Source organism: Rhinoderma darwinii, chromosome 1, assembly GCF_050947455.1.
Source record: "Rhinoderma darwinii isolate aRhiDar2 chromosome 1, aRhiDar2.hap1, whole genome shotgun sequence".
In the NCBI taxonomy this organism is placed as follows: Eukaryota; Metazoa; Chordata; class Amphibia; order Anura; family Rhinodermatidae; genus Rhinoderma; species Rhinoderma darwinii.
In genome coordinates this window covers 642,300,809-642,322,418 of record NC_134687.1, presented here as the reverse complement: position 1 = coordinate 642,322,418, position 21,610 = coordinate 642,300,809, and the positions used below count along the sequence as shown (strand labels likewise).

The window sequence follows — 21,610 nt, the reverse complement described above, 5'->3', positions numbered from 1 at the left end:
ATCAATATTTGCATTTTGGCAGGGGGCATTATCCTGCTGAAAGAGGGCACTGCCGTTAGGGATACCGCTGCCATAACGGTTACTTGTCTGCAACAATGTTTAGGTAGGTGGGATGTGTTACATTTACATTAATTCCGGGACCAACAGAACATTGCCCAGATCATCACACTGCCTCCGTCGGCTTGTCTTCCCATAATGCATCCTGCTGCCACCTCTTCCCCAGGTAAGTGACGTAACCCGGCCGTCCACATGATGTAAAAGAAAACAGGATTTATCAGACCAGGTCACCTTATATTGCCCAGTTCTGATACTGCCTATTGTAGGCACTTTTGGTGGTGGACAGGGGTCAGCATGGGGGTTCTGACTGGTTTGCTGCTACACGGCCCATACGCAGTAAGCTGTGATGCTGTGCATGTACTGACACCTTTCTATTATAGCCAGCAGTGACTTTTATAGTAATTTGTGGTACGTAACCCTTCTGTGGGTTGGGACCAGATGAGCTCCTCACGCACATTAATGAGCCTTGACCTCCCATCACCCTGTTGCCAGTACATCGGTTGTCCTTACTTGGAGCACTTTTGGTAGGTACAAACCTTTACATACCAGAAACACCCCACAAGACTGGCAGTTTTTGGGGATGCTCTGACCAATTTGGCCTTCTTAATTTTATACTTCTCCATGTTTCAAACACATTAACTTAATGAACTGACTATTCACTTCCTGTCTAATATCCCCCCTTTGTCAGGCGCCATTTTCACTAGATCATCAATTTCTTCACTTCATCTGTCAGTGGTTTTAATGTTATGGATGATCGGTGTATATATGGAGGAGGACAGTGTAGTTCTTCTCATAGACTCACAGAATACCAATTACCGATAAATGTATTCATAAATATTATTTTTTTCGCCACAACAGTACCAGGGAATTTAAACTTGGAGGTATATAACTATAGAGCTTCCTCCAACACCTCAGTGGTTTTCCATCCCTTGTAGAGAGGAATCTTGGAGTAGTTATTTTCCTTACTATAGGTACTTCGTCTGACCGTGGGTTCCCTCTAGTAAATTTTTACTTCCCATATAAGCAGGGGGTATTGTTCCTGGTCAACAATCTGGTACTCTTGTGGTTTGCACGGGGCTCTTATAATAGGACCCCTGTGTCCTGCCAATTTCACGTGTATTCACATCCTTAGGAGACAAATGCAATTGAATACTATGGTGGAGCAGAAAGCCGTTGGTTCCCCACCATTCACTATTGTAGGCCACAATAGGGGTCACGATGGGTGTGTGGACCCACTGAGCCATACCGCCGTAGCGGGATAACAGCTGGCCAAACAGGATACCAAGGCAAACTCAATAGTTCGAATAAGGGTACCTGTGGCAATACAGACCATAGCGATGGCAGGCTCGGATGGGACCTTGGCAGCAGGCAGACACCAGACGTGGTGAAATACAGCAGGCGTAGTATACGACACAACACGACTCCCAACTTTCTACGGCACAGGAACAAGGTAGCACAGGATACAGGGATACAGGTAACGGGAACACTGGGAAACACTAAGGGACCATTTGCAAAGACTAACACGGATAACACAACATAGCTCAGGCAACGAAGGAAGGGGCAGTGCCCTTCCTATAGTACAGGGTGATCATGGGAGTAATCAGTCAATCTAAAACGTGTGTGCTCTGGCCCATTAAAGCCGGGAATGAGCTCGAGTGCGCACCCTAATGGTCACTGCAGGACAGGACGGCCGCATGTGCTGTTTTTTTTAGGGAGGAAGACGTCTGCAGGATGATAGGAGTCTGCGACCGCGGACATTGCAGTATGCCCCCTCTTCTTGGGGCCAGAACGAGAGAGGAACTTCTTAATGAGGGAAGAAGCCTTGACGTTCTCCTCTAGCTCCCAGGACCTCTCTTCTGGACCAATACACCAAGTAAAAGGCTTATCCTCTTGAAGTCCAAGATCTCCTTGACCTCGAATATATCGGCAGGACCGCTGGGGACAACTGCAGGGCTAAGAGTCTTAGAGTAGCGGTTCAGGACCACAGGCCTCAGAAGAGACACGTGAAAGAAGTTGGGGATTCTGAGGGTAGCGGACAGCCGAAGCTTATAAGAGACCGGGTTGACAGCCAGACCTTGGTACCCAGAAGAAACTGGGGAGGCTCTCTTCTTGTGTCTGCCTTTCGCTTCATGCGGTTGACCGCCAGCAGAATAAAGGATCGGGTTTGCTGCTGGATTTTTAGGAAATCCCTGAATGCAGAGTCAGCTGCAGGCACCTGGAACGTAGCTGACACGGAGAGGAATGTTGGAGAGGATGTTGGATGTAGACATTAAAGAACGGTGTAGAAGCACTCACTTGTGTGGTTGTTATAGGAGAACTTGCCCAAGGAAGAAGCTGCACCCAGTCATCATGCTGCCCGGAGATGAAGTGTCGTAGATAGTCCTCCATGATTTGGTTGATCCTCTTGATTTGGCCATTGGATTGGGGATTGTAGGCTGAGGAAAAGTTCAACTTTACATCAAGGAGTTTGCAGAGGGTTCTCCAAAATTTCGAGGTGAACTGAAGCTCCCGATCTGAAACGATATGCAGAGGTAAGCCATGCAGGCGGAAGATGTGTTGGATGAAGACGTCGGCCAGTCGAGAAGCAGAAGGTAGAGCGGTCAGTGGAACAAAATGAGCCATCCTCGAGAATCGGTCCACAACCACCCAGACCGCACTGCATCCAGAGGCAGGTCCGTAACAAAGTCCATTGCTATATGCTGCCATGGAGCATTGGGCACAGGCAGCGGCTGGAGCAGGCCAGCAGGCTTGGAGTGAGCAACCTTGTTAGCCGTGCACACCGTGCAGGATGAGACAAAGTCCATGATGTCTTTGGGCAGCGTGGGCCACCAGAAATGACGGGCAATCAGGTCTCGGGTTTTACGGACACCCGCGTGACCTGCCAGTCTAGAGCTGTGTCCCCCAGTGAAGTATTCTCCTTCTTTCTGCCAAGCGTTTAAAAGTCCTCCCCGGAGGGATGTCTCTTACTTGCCAAGGTTTAACAGAGATCATGATGGACAGATCAATGATATTTTGTGGAGACTCCATGGTGTCCTCTTTCTCGAACGACCTGGCCAAGACATCGGCCCTCACATTCTTATCGGCAAGGCGATACTGGAGCTCAAACTGGAACCAAGCAAAGAACAGCGACCACCTGGCTTGACGGGGGTTCAGTTGTTGGGCCGTCTGGAGATAGGTGAGGTTCTTGTGGTCAGTAAATATCAGGATAGGATGAACTGCACCCTCTAGTAGATGTCTCCACTCCTCCAGTATACACCGTGTTCCAAATTATTATGCACATTGGATTTAAGTAAACATTTAATTATTAGTTTTTCAATTAAACACATGGATGGTGTTGTGTCTTAGGACTCTTTGGATCATTGTAATCAATCTCAGACACCTGTGATAATTAGTTTGCCAGGTGTGCCCAATCAAAGGAAAACTACTTAAGAAGGACGTTCCACATTATTAAGCAGGCCACAGGTTTCAAGCAATATGGGAAAGAAAAAGGATCTCTCTACTGCTGAAAAGCGTGAAATAGTGCAATACCTTGGACAAGGTATGAAAACATTGGATATTCCAAGAAAACTTAAGCGTGATCATCGCACTGTGAAAAGATTTGTGGCTGATTCAGAGCACAGACGGGTTCATTCAGATAAAGGCATACTGAGGAAGGTTTCTGCCAGACAAATTAATAGGATTAGGAGAGCAGCTGCTAAAATGCCATTGCAAAGCAGCAAACAGGTATTTGAAGCCGCTGGTGCCTCTGGAGTCCCGCGAACCTCAAGGTGTAGGATCCTCCAGAGGTTTTCAAATGTGCACAAAGCTATTATTCGGCCACCCCTAAACAATTCTCACAAGCAGAAACGGTTGCAGTGGGCTCAGAAATACATGAAGACTAATTTTCAAACCGTGTTTACTGACGAGTGCCGTGCAACCCTGGATGGTCCAGATGGATGGAGTAGTGGATGGTTGGTGAATGGCCACCATGTCCCAACGAGGCTGCGACGTCAGCAAGGAGGTGGCGGAGTCATGTTTTGGGCTGGAATCAAGGGGAGAGAGCTGGTAGGCCCCTTTAGGGTCCCTGACGGTGTGAAAATGACCTCTGCAAAGTACGTCGAGTTTATGACTGACCACTTTCTTCCGTGGTACAAAAAGAAGAACCGTGTCTTCCGTAGCAAAATTATCTTCATGCATGACAATGCACCATCTCATGCTGCAAATAATACCTCTGTGTCATTGGCTGCTATGGGTATAAAAGGAGAGAAACTCATGGTGTGGCCCCCATGTTCCCCTTACCTCAACCCTATTGAGAACCTTTGGAGCATCCTCAAGCAAAATATCTATGAGGGTGGGAGGCAGTTTACATCAAAACAGAAGCTCTGGAAGGCTATTCTGACATCCTCCAAAGATATTCAAGCAGAAACTATGCAAATACTCACAAATTCAATGGATGCAAGAATTGTGAAGGTGATATCAAAGAAGGGGTCCTATGTTAACATGTAACTTGGCCTGTTCATTTTTTTTTTGATTGAAAGAGCGTTTGATTTCTGTAAATATGACCTCCTGAGGGGGGATTCACACGAGCGTGTATTCGGTCCGTGCAGGCCGCGTGGTTTTCACGCGGCACGCATGGACCAATACAAGTCTATGGGGCAGTACAGACAGTCCGTGCTTTTTGCGCAGCGTTTGTCTGCTGCGCAAAAAGCGCGACAGGTTCAATAACTCTGCGTATTTCGCGCATCACGCACCCATTGAAGTCAATGGGTGCGTGAAAATCACGCGCACCACACGGAAGCACTTCCGTGGGACGAGCGTGATTCGCGCAACAGCAGTGAAAAGGATGAATGAAAACAGAAAAGCACCACGTGCTTTTCTGTTTCCGAACATCCAAACGGAGTGTCTTTGCGATGAGCGAAGCCGGACAAGCGTACCGAACTTCACCGGGTTCGGCCAAACTCGGCAAAAAAATTATCGGTACGCGACGTCAGGAGATAGTCACTGTCCATGGTGCTGAAAGAGTTAAACTGTTTCAGCACCATGGACCGTGATTTCCGATCCCAATATACATGAACCTGTAGGAAAAAAAACGAAGTTCTGACTTACCGCTAACTCCCGGCTTCTTCCTCCAGTCTGACCTCCCAGGATGACAATTAAGTCCAAGTGACAGCTCCAGCCAATCACAGGCCAAGCACAGGCTGCAGCGGTCACATGGACTGCCGCGTCATCCAGGGAGGTGGGGCCCGATGTCAAGAGAGGCGCGTCACCAAGGACGCGTCACCAAGGCAACGGCCGGGAAGTTCTCGGTAAGTACGAACTTTTTCTTTTTTTTCTACAGGTTTTGCGATATTGTGTTCGGCATTCACTGTCGAGGGTGCTGAAAGAGTTAGCTCTTTCAGCACCTTGGACAGTGACGGCCGTCGACTAGCCTCATCTCTATGATGGCGGCTGCGCGAAAATCACGCAGCCGCGCATCAGACACGGATGTCACACGCAGCTGTCAAATGGTTTTTGCGCGCGCAAAACGCTGCGTTGTTTGCGCGCGCAAAAACGCAACGCTCGTGTGAATCTGCCCTGATGCTGCAAATTCAAGAAATTACCATTTTGGTTCTCTTTACAACCTTTAAAATGTTTTGATCTCTGTTGTGCATAATAATTTGAAACAGTGCATTTTGAGTTTTTTACTTCTAAAAAAAAATCTTTTATCATTAGGAGATTTGTTCAATAAAATTTGCATTATACTCCAACTGTTGATGGCTTGAAGATTATACTGACTGTCATTTGCATCGACTTTTTAGGAAAATCAGCGAAAAATAACATTTGCATAATAATTTGGAATGCAGTGTAAAGACAAGGGGATTACTGTCGGGGACTGGAAATATGTAAGTGGTCTAACAGATATTATGAAAAAACAGTTTTAAAATCATTGAGAACACAGTAATAACTAGAATCAATAAAAATCCATAAAGCAAAGTAAAAAATATATTTACATACTGCACGATGCCGGCTCTGCTAGCAGGCGGCTACACATAACACAGGCAGACACTCACAGAGCGTCCCTGGCGTCATAGCAACGCCAGTCACAGAGCAGCAGAGGAACAGTTGGAGGAAGAGGCCAAAAGAAGATCAGATAAACTACAGACGGATTCACAGAGGCAAAACCAGCGAACAGCAGAATCAAGGTAAGTGATGTAGCAGAGTTCAAACTGTATTCTAAAGACTATATTGAGTAGCGGTAAGGAGTTTTGATGTTAGGTACAACAATTACATAAATATTCACACATGCAATTAAAACAAAACAATGTAAAACCCAGGGAGCATGTAACAGTAACATGAAGTTCAACAAATTTTTGTTAGTCTGTAAATAATGAGTTTAACCCGTTAGTGACCGCCAATACGCCTTTTAAGGGCGGCCACTAACAGGCTTTATTCTGATGCATATGCCTTTTTACGGCACTGCATCAGGATGAGTAAACAGAGCAGGGAGCCGTCAAATCTCCCTGCTCTCAGCTGCCAGACGTAGCTGAGGGCTGGGGGCGTCCCTGCTCTGCCGTGTGAGATTGATATTAGTATCGATCTCACCCGTTTAACCCCTCAGATGCGGTGCACAATAGCGTGCACCGCATCTGAGTTGTTTTGGAGAGAGGGAGGGAGCTCCCTCTCTCTCCCACCGACACCCGGCGATACGATCGCCGAGTGTCTGTGTCTCCAATGGCAGCCGGGGGCCTAATAAAGGCCCCCAGGCCTGCCTGGAGCGAATGCCTGCTAGATCATGCCATAGGCATGACCTAGCAGATGCCTGTCCGTTTTAAACGGACAAGCAGTAATACACTGCAATACAAAAGTATTGCAGTGTATTATAATAGCGATCGGAGAATCGCATATTAAAGTCCCCTAGTGGGACTGGTAAAAAAGTAAAAAAAAAGTTTAATAAAGTTAATTTAAAAAAAAATTAAAAACCCAGCTTTTCCCCTTACAAAATGCTTTACTATTAAAAAAATAAAGTAAAAAAGTTACTCATATTTGGTATCGCCACGTCCGTAACGACCCCGACTATAAAATCTATTACATTATTTAACCCGCACGGTGAACGCCGTAATTTTTTTTATAAAAAACTATAAAAAAATTGCTGTTTTTCTGTGAATCCTCACTTAAACAAAATGTGATAAAAAGTGATCAAAAAGTCGCATCTACTCCAAAATAAAAACTACAAGCCTTCCCGCAAAAAAAAAGCCCTCATACAACCGCATCGGCGAAAAAATAAAACCGTTACGGCTCTTCAAATATGGAGACACAAAAACAAATAATTTTGAAAAAAATGCGTTTTTACTGTGTAAAAGTAGTAAAACATACAAAAACTATACAAATTTGGTATCGTTGCAATCGTAACAACCCGTTGAATAAAGTCATTGTGTTATTTATATCACACAGTAAACGGCTTAGATTTAAGACGCGAAAAAGAGTGGCGAAATTTCAGATTTATTTGTATTCCCCCCCCCCAAAAAAAAGTTAATAAAAGTTAATCAATAAATAATATGTCCCCCAAAATGGTGCTATTAAAAAATACAACTTGTCCCGCAAAAAACAAGACCTTATACAGCTATGTCGACGCAAAAATAAAAAGGTTATAGCTCTTGGAATGCGACGATGGAAAAACGTAAAAAATGGCTTGGTCATTAAGGTTTAAAATAGGCTGGTCATTAAGGGGTTAAATGGCTAATCTAAGGCAGTTTCGGACGGCTCATTCAAACCTGCAGGATATAAACAACCCATTTTAAAAATCCAAAAGTTTTCACGTTGCTTAAGTCTGGTAAATCTGTCAGGTATACTAACATCAATTTGTTCAATTGGGGTGATGGAAATTACATTAAAGTTACTCTTGTGTATCGAGGCACCCATGGCCGGCCTTAGCTATGTTCGACCAGTGCGGTCGCACAGGGCGCCAGCCGCCACACTGCAAGAGGGGCGCCAGCGGGTGTGTGTATTCCCAGGCCGTTGCAACTACCAGCGGGGATACACACACTAACTGCAGTCGCCTTTCCACCCGGGCGCTTCTTCACTTAGTTGCCGTCGCTACCGCTGTAGCGGCTGCTAGCGGTGACACCGGGCATGAGGGTGGTGGAGCCGCTAGCAGCTGTTTTGGCTGCTATAGTGGTAGCGACGGCACTATAGCAGAGCAGGGAGGTATCGCCCTGCTCTGCTGTCTACTAGCGCCACTGTAGCTCCCAGAAGGAGCGGAATCCCCGTGTGGCCGGGGATTCCGCTCCTGGAGCGCTGATTGATGTCTCTGTCCATATATGGACAGTGACATCAGGGGAAACTCCTGAAGCGGAATCCCCGGTCACAGCATTGCAGACTCTATGACCTGGGATTCCACTCCAGGAGAAGCCAATGACGTTATGGACACAGACGACACGAGCTTCTCCTAGAGTGGAATCGACGGTCATAGCGTCTGCAATGCTGTGACCGGGGATTCTGCTTCAGGAGTTTTCCCTGATGTCACTGCCCATATATGGACAGAGGCATCAAGCAGCACTCCAGGAGCGGAATCCCCGGCCACACGGGGATTCCGCTCCTAAAGGGAGCTACAGTGGCGCTATCTTTACTGGAAGGGGGGGGTTCCTATCTACAGGGGGGCTGTTGGCTGTGTGGCACTGCTTTTCAAAGGACAACTGTGCAGGAGCACACAAAATACCCAGCTTTCCCGGGTATCAAAAAAAGTGTGGAAATAAACTAAGATATAACTTTTATTTAATCTAGCTAAAAGGATTAATCCTTTACTCCTTGACTAAATAAAAGTTATATCTTAGTTTATTTCCACACATTTATTTGATAGCTGGGAAAGCTGGCTATTTTGTGTGCTCCTGCACAGTTGTCCTTTTTTGAATGTCTATTGCCCGCCAGCTATCAGAGTCATTTTGAAGTCTTTGCACTACCAACCAGGGGGCTGTGGGCTGTGTGGCACTACCAACCAGGGGGCTGTGGGCTGTGTGGCACTACCAACCAGTGGGCTGTGGGCTGTGTGGCACTACCAACCAGGGGGCTGTGTGGCACTACCATCCAGGGGGCTTTGGGCTGTGTGGCTCTACCATCCAGGGGGCTTTAGGCTGTGTGGCTCTACCATCCAGGGGGCTGTGTGGCACTACCAACCAGGGGGAAGTGGCTGTGTGGCACTACCAACCAGTGGGCTGTGTGGCACTACCAACCAGGGGGCTGTATGGCACTACCAACCAGGTGGCTTTGGGGCACTACCAACTAGGGGGCTGTGGAGCACTACCAACCAGTGGGCTGTGCGGCACTCCCTACAGGGGGCTTTGTGGCACAATCTACAGGAGTCTGTGTGGCGCTATCTACAAGGGGGCTGTCTGGCGCTACCTACAAGGGGACTGTCTGGTGCTACCCACAAGGGGGCTGTGTGGCGCTACCCACAAGGGGGCTGTGTGGCGCTACCCACAAGGGGGTTGTGTGGTGCTACCCACAAGGGGCTGTGTGGCACTACCTACAAGGGGGCTGTATGGCACTACCCACAAGGGGCTGTGTGGCGCTACCCACAAGGGGCTGTGTGGCGCTACCTCCAAGATGCTGTGTGGCGCTACCTACAAAGGGCTGTGTGGCGCTACCTACAGGGGGAATCTGTGAGTGGGGGGCTGATGGTCATTTTACTGTGAGTGGTGGGCTGATGGTCATTTTACTGTGAGTGGGGGGTGGATGGTCATTTTACTGTGAGTGGGGGGTGGATGGTCATTTTACTGTGAGTGGGGGGCTGATGGTCTTCAAGTGGTTTCCACCTCTGACCCCCAATTGAAATTAATAGGCAGAAATACCTGCGGCGCCCGTTTGGAGCTTTTTTTTCCTGCGTCTTTTGCATTCGCTTCAACAGCTTAAGAAAAAAAACCACAAAAGAAAGGTCACACAACGCTGTCAGTTGCTGAAGGAATTTTGAGGCAGATTTTTTTGTGCCTTACAAAAAAACGTGTATGACCATGCCCTATGAGTGGAGTGCTTGTTCTTAGCCATTTTCTGTCTTTCGCAAAACAATTTTTGGTAGGGGGGCCCTGAGGAAATTTTGTTTTTCCAGTGCTGCCTCGAGCCCGAAAAGGTTGGGAAACACTGTACTAGGCTACTGGGTCCCGTCATGGAGCAGCTCAGTTCATCATGGGAACGGGGCCTAGGTGAGTACAATTTTTGTTTTTGTTTGGGGGCACTGTCTACAAGGGGAAGGTGCGGGGACTGTATGGCACGATCTACAAGGGGGAGGTGGGGGACTGTATGGCACTGTCTACAAGGGGGAAGTGGGGGACTGTTTGGCAATGTCTACAAGGGGGAGGTGGGGGACTGTATGGCAATGTCTACAAGGCGGAGGTGGGGGGGCTGTATGGCACGATCTACAAAAAGGAGGTCAGGAATTATGGCACTCTACAGGGAGGCTGTATGGCAAAATCTACAGGGGGGGCACTATATTGTGTGGGAGCCACTAAGCGGACATTATACTGTGTAGGGGTACTACAGATGGCATAATACTGTGGCCACAATTAGAGGACAAAATACGGTGTCCTTGAAGGGGTTGTAATATATTATATTTTATATTTTAAATATTATTATTATTATACTGTATGGGGGCACTAAAGGGGCATTATAATTTTTTTATGGGGCATTTTTTTTTATTGATGGGGTGGGGCGCCGAAAGATCATTTCGCACAGGGCGCCATCTATCCTAGGGCCGGCCCCGGAGGCACCTTACCACTGTACACAAGAGTAACTTTAATGTAATTTCCATCACCCCAACTGAACAAATTGATGTTAGTATACCTGACAGATTTACCAGACTTAAGCAATGTGAAAACTTTTGGATTTTTAAAATGGGTTGTTTATATCCTGCAGGTTTGAATGAGCTATCCGAAACTGCCTTAGATTAGCCATTTAAACTCATTATTTACACACTAACAAAAATTAGTTGAACTTCATGTTACTGTTAGATGCTCCCTGTAGTTTCTTATCTTCTTTTGGCCCCCTCCTCCCACCGTTCCTCTGCTGCTCTGTGATTGGCGTTGCTATGACGCCAGGGACGCTCTGCCGCATGTCTGCCTGTGTTACGTGTAGCCGCCTGCTAGCAGAGCCGGCAGCATGCGGTAAGTAAATATATTTTTTACTTTGCTGTATGGATTTTATCAATTCTAGTTATTACTGTGTTCTGAATGATTGTAAACCTGTTTTTTCATAATATCTGTTAGACCACTTACATATTTCCAGTCCCTGACCGTGATCCCCTTGGTTTTAGAATGTAACTTCGTTTTTTTGTGTGTGTGTTTATGTATGTGTATATATATATATATATATATATATATATATATATATATATATATATATATCCAGTCTACGTTTTATTGCTGTTAAAACTTGTTTACATATGTATTGTTCTTTGCATTTGCATTTTTCCTCAACTACTATATGTTAAATGACCTACAGGAATGTTGTTTACAGTCACATTATCATTACGTCACAGCAGGCTGCCTGTTTCAAACTGTTTTTAGCGGGTTTTTTTCATCAAAGTGTGTCTTCTGATTGCACTGCTAATTATTATTTAAGCAGTCTGTTATTTCTCTCATTTGTATTTGACCTGATGAAGACGCTGGTTCGGCGTAGAAATGCGTAGTCCATTTTATGTTTGTTCTAATAAATGTAGTGTTGTTTTGAACTACTGGATTGTCCTCTTGGATGTTAGCGCTATTTTTTGAAAGCTACATTTTTTGCATATATATATACCCAGCGGTTCCCTTATTCAGGTCGCCGGTTCTTCTAACCCAGCTGCAGCTTCATCCTTTACATTTGTACCATTGTTGTGCTTGTTGCTGCACAACTCCAATAGGTGAGCAGTTATCAATTCACATTGTCTTGCTCTACCTTTACCAAATGTGATCTGCACTATGTTGGCGCCGTGTTTTTTTTTAACTCTCTCTCCAGGTTTATCCACTCCTCCAGGGCCAATTTGATGGCCAGTAACTCCCGATCCCCAATCGAGTAGTTGCGCTCTGCAGAGGAGAAAAGTTTAGCGTAATAGCCACATACCACTGCCTTGCCCTTGGGACCTCTCTGGAACAGAAGTGCGCCAGCACCAACAGAGGAGGCATCCACCTCCAACAAAACTGTCGAGATACATCAGGATGATGGATGGTAGAGGCTGACGTGAAGGCACCCTTCAGGCTATTAAATGCGTATTCCGCTACTGGAGTCCACAACTTGGCGTTCATGCCTTTTTTGGTTAGGGTGGAGATGGGAACTGCCAGTGAGGAGAAGTTTAGGATGAACTGCCGGTAGAAATTGGCAAATCCCAGTAAACGCTGTATGGACCTTAAACCTTGAGGACATGGTCATTCCAGGACGGCCTTTACCTTCTCAGGATCCATCTTGAGGCCTTTATCCGAGATGATGTAGCCTAGAAAGGCTAGAGCATTTCTCTCAAACACGCACTTCTCCAGCTTGGCATACAGGCGATTCTCCCTTAATCGCAGCAAAACTTGACTGACATGTCTCTGATGAGTCGTCGGGTTTGGAGAAAAAATTAAGATGTCATCGAGATAGACCACAACACAGACATAGAGGAGGTCGCGGAAAATGTCATTAACAAATTCTTGGAAGACCACGGGAGCGTTACACAGACCGAAGGGCATCACATAGTGCCCGTCTCGGGTGTTAAATGCCGTCTTCCATTCGTCACCCCGGCAAATCCGGACTAGGTTGTAAGCCCCACGCAAGTCTAGTGTAGAAAAAATCTTGGCTCTTCGTATGCGTTCAAAAAGTTCAGATATCAGTGACATTGGATATCTGTTTTTGACTGTGATCTGGTTGTGATCCCGGTAGTCGATGCAGGGTCGAAGAGATCCGTCCTTCTTTTTGATGAAGAAGAACCCGGCCCCGGCCGGGGAGGAGGATTTTCGTATGAAGCCCCTCTCCAAATTCTCCCTAATATAGGCCGACATAGACTGAGACTCTGGCAAGGAGAGAGGGTATACCCTTCCACGGGGAAGGGATATGTCAGGAACCAGTTCAATAGGGCAACCATACACCCTGTGTGGCGGCAGCATCTCCGCCTCCTTCTTGCTAAAAACATCCGCAAACAGAACAGTGAGAAAGCAATCCTGATAATGACTGAGGCTGGGGAGGCTGGGCCGGATGGATCTGCCCCAGGCAGCTGTTGAGGCACTTGGAACCCCACTGGAGTCCACAACTGGGGCATGTAGTCGGAGGGTCTGTACTGCCAGGAGGTGTAGTAGGTGAAACAGCAGGTGCTGAGGAAACTGCAGCTTGCATATCCAGCTGATGTGCAATAATGTTAAACGCCTGGAGGAGTTTCCTGTCGAGACCGGAGGTCTAGCATATTTGCTCGCATCACTTGTGATATCGTCATGGTCTTGGGTTTACCAGCGGGTCCGTGGCCTGAGTTTACGGTCATGATGGGTGTGTGGACCCACTGGGCCGTACCGCCGTAGCGGGATAGCAGCTGGCCAAACAGGATACCAAGGCAAAGTCAATAGTTCTAATAAGGGTACCTGTGGCAATACAGACCGTAGCGATGGCAGGTTCTGATGGGACCTTTGCAGCAGGCAGACACCAGGCGTGGTGAAATACAGCAGGAGTAGTATACGACAACACGACTCCAACTCTCTACGACACAGGAACACGGTAGCACGGGATACAGGTAGCAGGAACGGAAACACCGGGAACTGGAAAACACTAAGGGACCATTTACAAAGACTAACACGGGTAACACAACAAAGCTCAGGCAATGAAGGAAGGGGCAGGGTCCTTCTTATAGACCAGGGTGACCATGGGAGCAATTAGTCAATCTAAAACTTGCGTGTTCTCTGGCCCTGGAAATGAGCTTGTGCACACCCCAGTGGTCACTGCAGGACAGGACGGCCGCATGTGCTGGCATCTCTGGTGAGGAAGACATATGCATGATGATAGAAATCTGCGACCGCAGACGATACAATAGGCCTGCGGCTTACAAAGCACTGGGACCGCGGCGCAGGTGGTGGGAAGCACAACATTGTAATTTCGGCTCTGATCAATAAGCATAGAAGTGTTGAGAGAAGTGTCTGATATATATACAGATAAACAGTAGTCATGTATTTAGTCACTGTGTGTTTCCTACAGATAGATCCAGTAGGAGAAATCCACCCGAGAGATGTCCCTGTCCTCTGTATTCCCAGGATTGTCCAAAGGAAAATCGCAATGTCCCAGAGAATCATCAGGTAGATGAAGCTGAGTTCTATACCAGATCTATATAGGGGTGTGTGGACTCTTTTAGTCTGGCGGTCATAGATGTGGTTATAGATTTTGCTGGTTTCTTATGTTGATCTGTTAGATTCTTCGCACTCTCTGCCGTATTGTACTGAATTGTTACATATGTGAAATCAGGGGGATGTTCTGACTAATATGAAAGCTGAGGATGATGCAGAAGATGAATGGGTGAGTGGCGATCAACCGTATAAGAGTGGAGTGCAGGAGAAAATTCCAGAAGATGTTACCACAGGTAAGTAATAATGAATTTATAAAGTGAAATGGGAGGTTTGTTAAAGGGTTGTCCAGCCCTTAAAAGTTGATGGCTTATCCTCAGGATAGGCCATCAATAGCTCAAAATAGTCATGCTCCTCAGTACACGACAATGTTATGATATCGTACCTGCATTTCAGAGCTTTGAAAATTCTTGCAAATAAAAGCAATACTGTTCAATTTTTCCGCAATATTTATAAAGTCATGACATAATGCCACTATTTCCTGCGATTCTCTGCAAAAGACAAATTTTTAGTGTGAGGTGAGAACTCTGTACATGCAGCTTTTTAGCTATTATTGAGAAATACTTGCAGCAAACATTAGATATCTAGGGCAAAGTGCACATCGGAGTCAAAGAAATGCTGGAAATTCGTAAAAAATCTTTAACAGCAGACGGAGATGCAAGACGCTACTGGAAGGAATACATGAGAGTTCAGGCAGGCTATGAGTACAGGGAGCTTTAGCAGAAAGAGGCATCCCCATTTTTTGCATGTCTACAGTTCTCTGTAACTAGGGACTGAATTTGCAGAACAACCACAGGTCGACGACAAATTATAGAAAAGGAGTCACCTAGTGGCAGTTACTTTATACAGACTTTGCAAGGATAATGCAGACATTTTTTAAAGGAAGCAAGTATCAAAATTGCTAGATATCAGGTATACTATTAGATTAACACAAGTTTTTAATTAAAAATTATTGTCCATTTAAAGTGTTTTTGAAAGATTCATAAGGCTGGAATTAGGCATTCAATTTCTGTGGCAGTATTTGGTGAAGTTTTTTGAGCCAAAGCCAGTGCTGGTTTTGAAAGGAATGGCTCAAACCTTTCCTTCCTGCTGGATCCACTTCTGATTGACTATATTAAAAAAAACTGCATGCAGCATAATATGTCGTAAATTTGTCTACTTTGAGGTTTGAAAAGTCTATAAATCACAAAATCCATTTTTAATCCTAACAGAAGATGCCAGTAAAAACTCTGAGGGAAACGTAATGTTTTCGATTAATTATGAAGTAGAAGATGAAGATATCAAGCAGCAGTCTTCAGCAGAAAACTACATTGCCCTTAATGTACATCCAGGACTTCACAGTAAAGATCTATCATATAATTCCCCTAATCATGAGGAACCTTCTCCTGACCAGTCACAGATTGTTAGCACAAGTACAGCTCAGGAAGGGGGTAAAAGGTTTCAATGTGGTACACAGTTCACAAAAATCGCAGGTCTTTTTAAGCACAGAAGAATTCACACAGGAAAGAAGCAGTATTCATGCTCAGAATGTGGGAAATGTTTTACACAAAAATCACATCTTGTTACACATGAGAGAATTCACACAGGAGAGAAACCATATTCATGTTCAAAATGTGGGAAATGTTTTACACAGAAATCAAGTCTTGTTAAACATGAGAGAAGTCACACGGGAGAGAAGCCGTATTCATGTTCAGAATGTGGGAAGCGCTTTAGAGATAAAACACATCTTACTTTACATGAGAGAATTCACTCAGGGGTAAATGCATATTCATGTTCAGAATGTGGGAAATATTTTACAACTAAATCACATCTTACGTTACATGAGAGAATTCACACAGGAGAAAAGCCGTATTCATGTTCAGAATGTGGAAAATGTTTTACAGAAAAAGCAAGTCTTGTTAAACATATGAGAATTCACACAGGAGAGAAACCATATTCATGTCCAGAATGTGGGAAATGTTTTACACAAAAATCAAGTCTTGTTAAACATATGAGAATTCACACAGGAGAGAAGCCGTATTCATGTTCAGAATGTGGAAAAATTTTTGCAGAAAAATCAAATCTTGTTACACATGAGAGAAGTCACACAGGAGAGAAGTATTCATGTTCAGAATGTGGGAAATGTTTTACAAAAAAATCACTTCTAGTTATACATGAGAGAAGTCACACAGGAGAGAAACCATATTCATGTTCAGAATGTGGGAAATGTTTTACAGATAAACCAAGTCTTGTTAAACATGAGAGAAGTCACACAGGAGAGAAGCCGTATTCATGTTTAGAATGTGGGAAATGTTTTACAGTAAAATCAAGTCTTGTTTCACATAAGAGAATTCACACAGGAGTGAAGCCGTATTCATGTTCAGAATGTGGGAAGTGCTTTAGAGATAAAACACATCTTACTTTACATGAGAGAATTCACACAGGAGTAAAACCATATTCATGTTCAGAATGTGGGAAATGTTTTGCAGATAAATCAAGTCTTGTTAAACATGGGGGAAGTCACGCAGGAGGAAAGCCGTATTCATGTTCAGATTGTGGAAAATGTTTTACAGATAAATCAAGTCTTCTTAAACATGAGAGAATTCACACAGGAGTGAAGCCGTATTCATGTTCAGAATGTGGGAAATGTTTTAGAGAAAAATCATACCTTGTTATACATGAGAGAAGTCACACAGGAGAGAAACCATTTTCATGTTCAAAATGTGGGAAATGTTTTGCACTAAAATCAAGTCTTGCTAAACATGAGAGAAGTCACACAGGAGAGAAGCCATATTCATGTCCAGAATGTGGGAAATGTTTTACAGAAAAATCAAGTCTGGTTACACATGAGATAATTCACACAGGAGTGAAGCCATATTCATGTTCAGAATGTGGGAAGTGCTTTAGAGATAAAACAGGTCTTACTTTACATGAGAGAATTCACACAGGAGAGAAGCCATATTCATGTTCCGAATGTGGGATATGTTTTACAGTTAAATCAAGTCTTGTTAAACATGAGGGAAGTCACACAGGAGAGAAGCCATATTCATGTTCAGAATGTGGAAAATGTTTTACATCTAAATCAAGTCTTGTTACACATGAGAGAATTCACACAGGAGTGAAGCCATATTTATGTTCAGATTGTGGGAAATGCTTTTCACGAAAATTATATCTTGTTTCACATCAGAGAAGTCACACAGGAGAGAAGCCATATTCATGTTCAGAATGTGGGAAATGTTTTGCACATAAATCAAATTTTACTAAACATGAGAAAAGTCACAGAGAAGAGAAACCATATTCATGTTCAGAATGTGGGAAATGTTTTGCACAAGATTCACATCTTACTATACACCAGAGACGTCACACAGGAGAGAAGCCATATTCATGTTCAGAATGTGGGAAATGTTTTACACATAAATCAAGTCTTGTTAAACATGAGAAAACTCACAGAGGGCAGAAGACATTTTGATGTTCTGTATATGGAAAATGTTTTACATGGAAATAAAATGTTAAAACTCATCAAAAAAATGGCAATTAAAAATCCTGTATTCTTGTTTCGAATGTGGGAAAAGCTATAGGTGGGAAAAAGAGATTTTTAACTCATTCACAGGCAATAACCCCTTGGCGATGCAGCCAATTATGGCCTTGTAAACACAGACCCATTGTTTTAAAATCTGATGTGTCACTTTGTGAGATTAATTTAAATGTCCTTTACACTTTCCTGATCTGCCATGTAGATACAGCACTATTGGAAAAGCATTTCCACAAACCGCTGTGTATGTATGATGGGGAGTCTGCACCATCACCAGTGGGTGTCAGCTGTACAGTTCTGGCCAAAAGTTTTGGGAATGACACAAATTTTGGTTTTCTCAAAATTTGCTGTTTTAGTTTTTATAGGGGCAATTTGCATTAACTCTAGATTGTTATGAAGAGTGATCAGATGAATTGTAATTAATTGCAAAGTCATTCCTTGCCATGAAAATTAACTTAATCACAAAAACCCCATTTCCACTGCATTTCAGCCCTGCCACAAAATGACCTACTAGCATGATGTCCGTGATGTTCTCGTTAGCTCAGGAGAAAGTGTTAACAAGGACAAGGCAGATATCACCATGTCATGCTGATTGAATTATAAGAGAAAACTGGTTGCTTTAAAAGGGGGATGGTTTTTGACACTTCTGCCCATTAAGGACGGTGGTGTGATGACGACTGTGCTCTCCCCCCCATTCTCTCTCCGTGCTGAATGTTGCAGATACCATGCACTGCTAGCCTCCAGGGGCCACTGCTGAATATTCTGGGCTGACCCCGGGAGTGTGTGGTACACTTAAGCAGGATTGATCGCCCTGAATTTATCCTCTTCCTTTAAATGTATGTGGTGCCAGCCTGCTGTGGCATCACAGATATCTTGGCTGGCCTGCTGTGATACTGCCGCTACTGTGCTATTGTCTCTGTGCTGCTCCACCTGTGTTGCCCCACCTATGATAGTTTACCTGGCCTCCCTGTAGCTAGGGGATTAATCCATTTTAGGGGCTGAGTTTGTGCAAATGCTCTTAGGAGCTCTGGAGTGCCCTGAACTTTTAACTTGACCACATATGAGGAATAGGTTGTTAAACATTAAAAGCGAGCCACTAGATTAGCTATATATCTACAGTAGATATAAAAAGTCTACACACCACTGTTAAATATGCCAGGTTTTTGTCATGTCAAAAAATCAGTACCAGATGAATAATTTCAGAACTTTATCCACCTTTAACCCATAATCTGTACAATTCTGTTGAAAAACAAACTGAAGTCACTTAGAGAGGAAAATAAAAATAACAAAACTACAATAATGTTGTTGCATAAGTGTGAACACCCTCCTATACTTAGGGATGTGGTTGTGTTCAGAATTAGCTAATCACATTTAAACTCATGTTAAATAGTAGTTAGTACACAGCTGTCATTATTTAAAGTGATTCTGAGTAACCCCATATAAAGTTCAGTTGTTCTATTAGGATTTTCCTGACATTTTCTTTGTTGTATGTGGCAGCAAAAGCCATGGTCCATAAAGAGTTTACAACACATCAAAGGGATCTGATTGTTGAAAAGCATCAGGGGAAGGGTACCAAAGAATTTTCAAGGCATTAGATATACCATGGAACTCAATGAGACGGTCATCAAAAAGTGGATTACATTTGGCACAACAGGGACATTACCAAGAACTGGACGTCCCTCAAAACTTGATGAAAAGACAAGACGAAAATTGGTTCAGGAGGCTACCAAGAGGCCTACAGCAACATTAAAGGAGCTGCAGGACTTTCTTGCAGGTACCGGTTGTGTAGTACATATGATAACAATCTCCCGTATTTTTCATATGTCTGGGCTGTGGGGTAGGGTGGCAAGACGGAAGACTTTGCTAACAAAGAAAAACATCCAAGCCTGGCTATGTTTTGCAAAGAGCTACATCAAGTCTGCCAAAAGCACGTGGGAAACCGTGTTATGGTCTGATGAGACCAAGGTTGAACTTTTTGGCCATAATTCCAAAAGGTATGTTAAGTGCAAAGCCAACACTGCACATCATCAAAAGAACACCATACCCACAGTGAAGCATGGTGGAGGCAGCATTATGCTCTGGGCTGTTTTTCTGCAGCTGGAACTGGGGCTTTAGTCAAGGTGGAGGGAATTATGAACAGTTCCAGATATCAGTCAATATTGGCACAAAACCTGCAGGCCTCTGCTAAAAAGCTGAGGATGAAGAGGAATTTCAGCTTGAGAACGACCCAAAGCCCCCAAATCAACAAAAGAATGGCTTCACCAGAAGAAGATCAAAGTTTGGGAATAGCCCAGCCAGAACTGAACCCCATTGAAAATCTGTGGGGTGGCCTGAAGAGGGCTGTACACAGGAGATGCCCTCGCAATCTGACAGATTTGGAGCGCTTTTGCAAGGAAGAGCGTGCAACAATTGCCAAGTCAAGATGTGCCATGCTGATAGACTTCTACCCAAAAAGACTGAATGCTGTAATAAAGTCAAAGGGTAATTCAACAAAGTATTAGTTTAAGGGAGTGCATATATATGCAACCACATTATGGTTTTTCCACCCTAAAATATTTTAGTTAGTTTTTCAATACAACTTTACAGATTTTATGTGACATTAAAGGTGGAAAAAGTTCTGAAATTATTCATCTTGTACAGATTTTTTGACCTACAAAAACCTAGCATTTTCAGAGGAGTGTGTAGACTTTTTATATCCACTGCATATCTACTGAGCTTGGTTATAGTTACATAGTACGGTCGAAAAATGACAAGCTCAACAAAGGCATTGGAAAAAGGGAAAGGATGAAACAAAAATTCTACACATTTTCATAGCTGATTTTTTTTCGTTCTAGGAAATTATCTAATCCTTTTTTAACCCCTTCCCGACATTTGATGTAGCCATACGCCATACTGTTTGACCACATACGAGGGGCCAGGATTTTCTCTAAACTAGACTTGCGTGGGGCTTACAATTTGATCTGAATCCGTCAAGGTGATGAGTGGTAAACGACATTCAACACTGGAGACAGTCACTACGAATGCCTGGTGATGCCCTTCGATCTGTGTAACGCTCCCGCGGTCTTCCAGAAATTTGTCAATGATATCTTCTGAGATCTCCTCTATGTCTGCATTGTGGTCTATCTCGATGATATTTTGATTTTCTCAAATTTACCTCAAAATTCTGGAGAGCCCTCTGAAAACTCCTGGATGTGCGATTGGACTTTCCTCAGCTTATCACCCCCAGTCCAATGGTCAAGTCGAGAGGATTAATGATTAACCTGATCATGGAAAATTATCTCCGCCACTTCATCTCCATGCAGCAGGATGACTGGGTACAGCTTCTTACATGGGCCGAGTTCTGGTATAACAACCACACCAGTGAATCCAGCACCTCCCCACCGTTCTTCATTGTCTACGGTCAACATCCACGAACCCTCTTCCTGTAGCGGCTACATCTCAGGTACCCGCAGCTGACTCTGCATTTGGGGACTTTCTGCAAATCTGGCAACAGACCTGTTCCTCTTTTCTGCTGGCAGTCGTTCGCATGAGGCTAAAGATGGAAACAAGAAGAAGAGAGCTGCCTCAGTATCTTCCTGGTACCAAAGTCTGGCTGTTCTCTATGAAAATCCGTCTGAAGGTGCCTTCATACAAATTTGCTCCCAGGTTCATCAGACCTTTTGAGATACTGCATCAAATTAACCCAGTCTCCTATAAGCTTCGGCTGCCTCCTACCCTCAAAATCCCAAACTCCTTTCATGTGTACTTCTGGAAGCCTGTGGTCCTG

General features: G+C 44.3%; 1 protein-coding gene across 1 annotated transcript in view; it reads left to right on the top strand.

Moving 5' to 3' along the window:
* Positions 1-17,803, top strand: part of LOC142656454 (uncharacterized) — a 239,633-nt gene extending 221,830 nt beyond the window's left edge. The window contains exons 5-7 of the mRNA XM_075831418.1: positions 14,191-14,288; positions 14,455-14,569; positions 15,545-17,803. Coding sequence (XP_075687533.1) covers positions 14,191-14,288; positions 14,455-14,569; positions 15,545-17,781 — 2,450 coding nt within the window. The 3' untranslated portion in view covers positions 17,782-17,803. The remainder of the gene's footprint in view (positions 1-14,190; positions 14,289-14,454; positions 14,570-15,544) is intronic.
* The last annotated feature ends 3,807 nt before the right edge of the window (positions 17,804-21,610 follow it).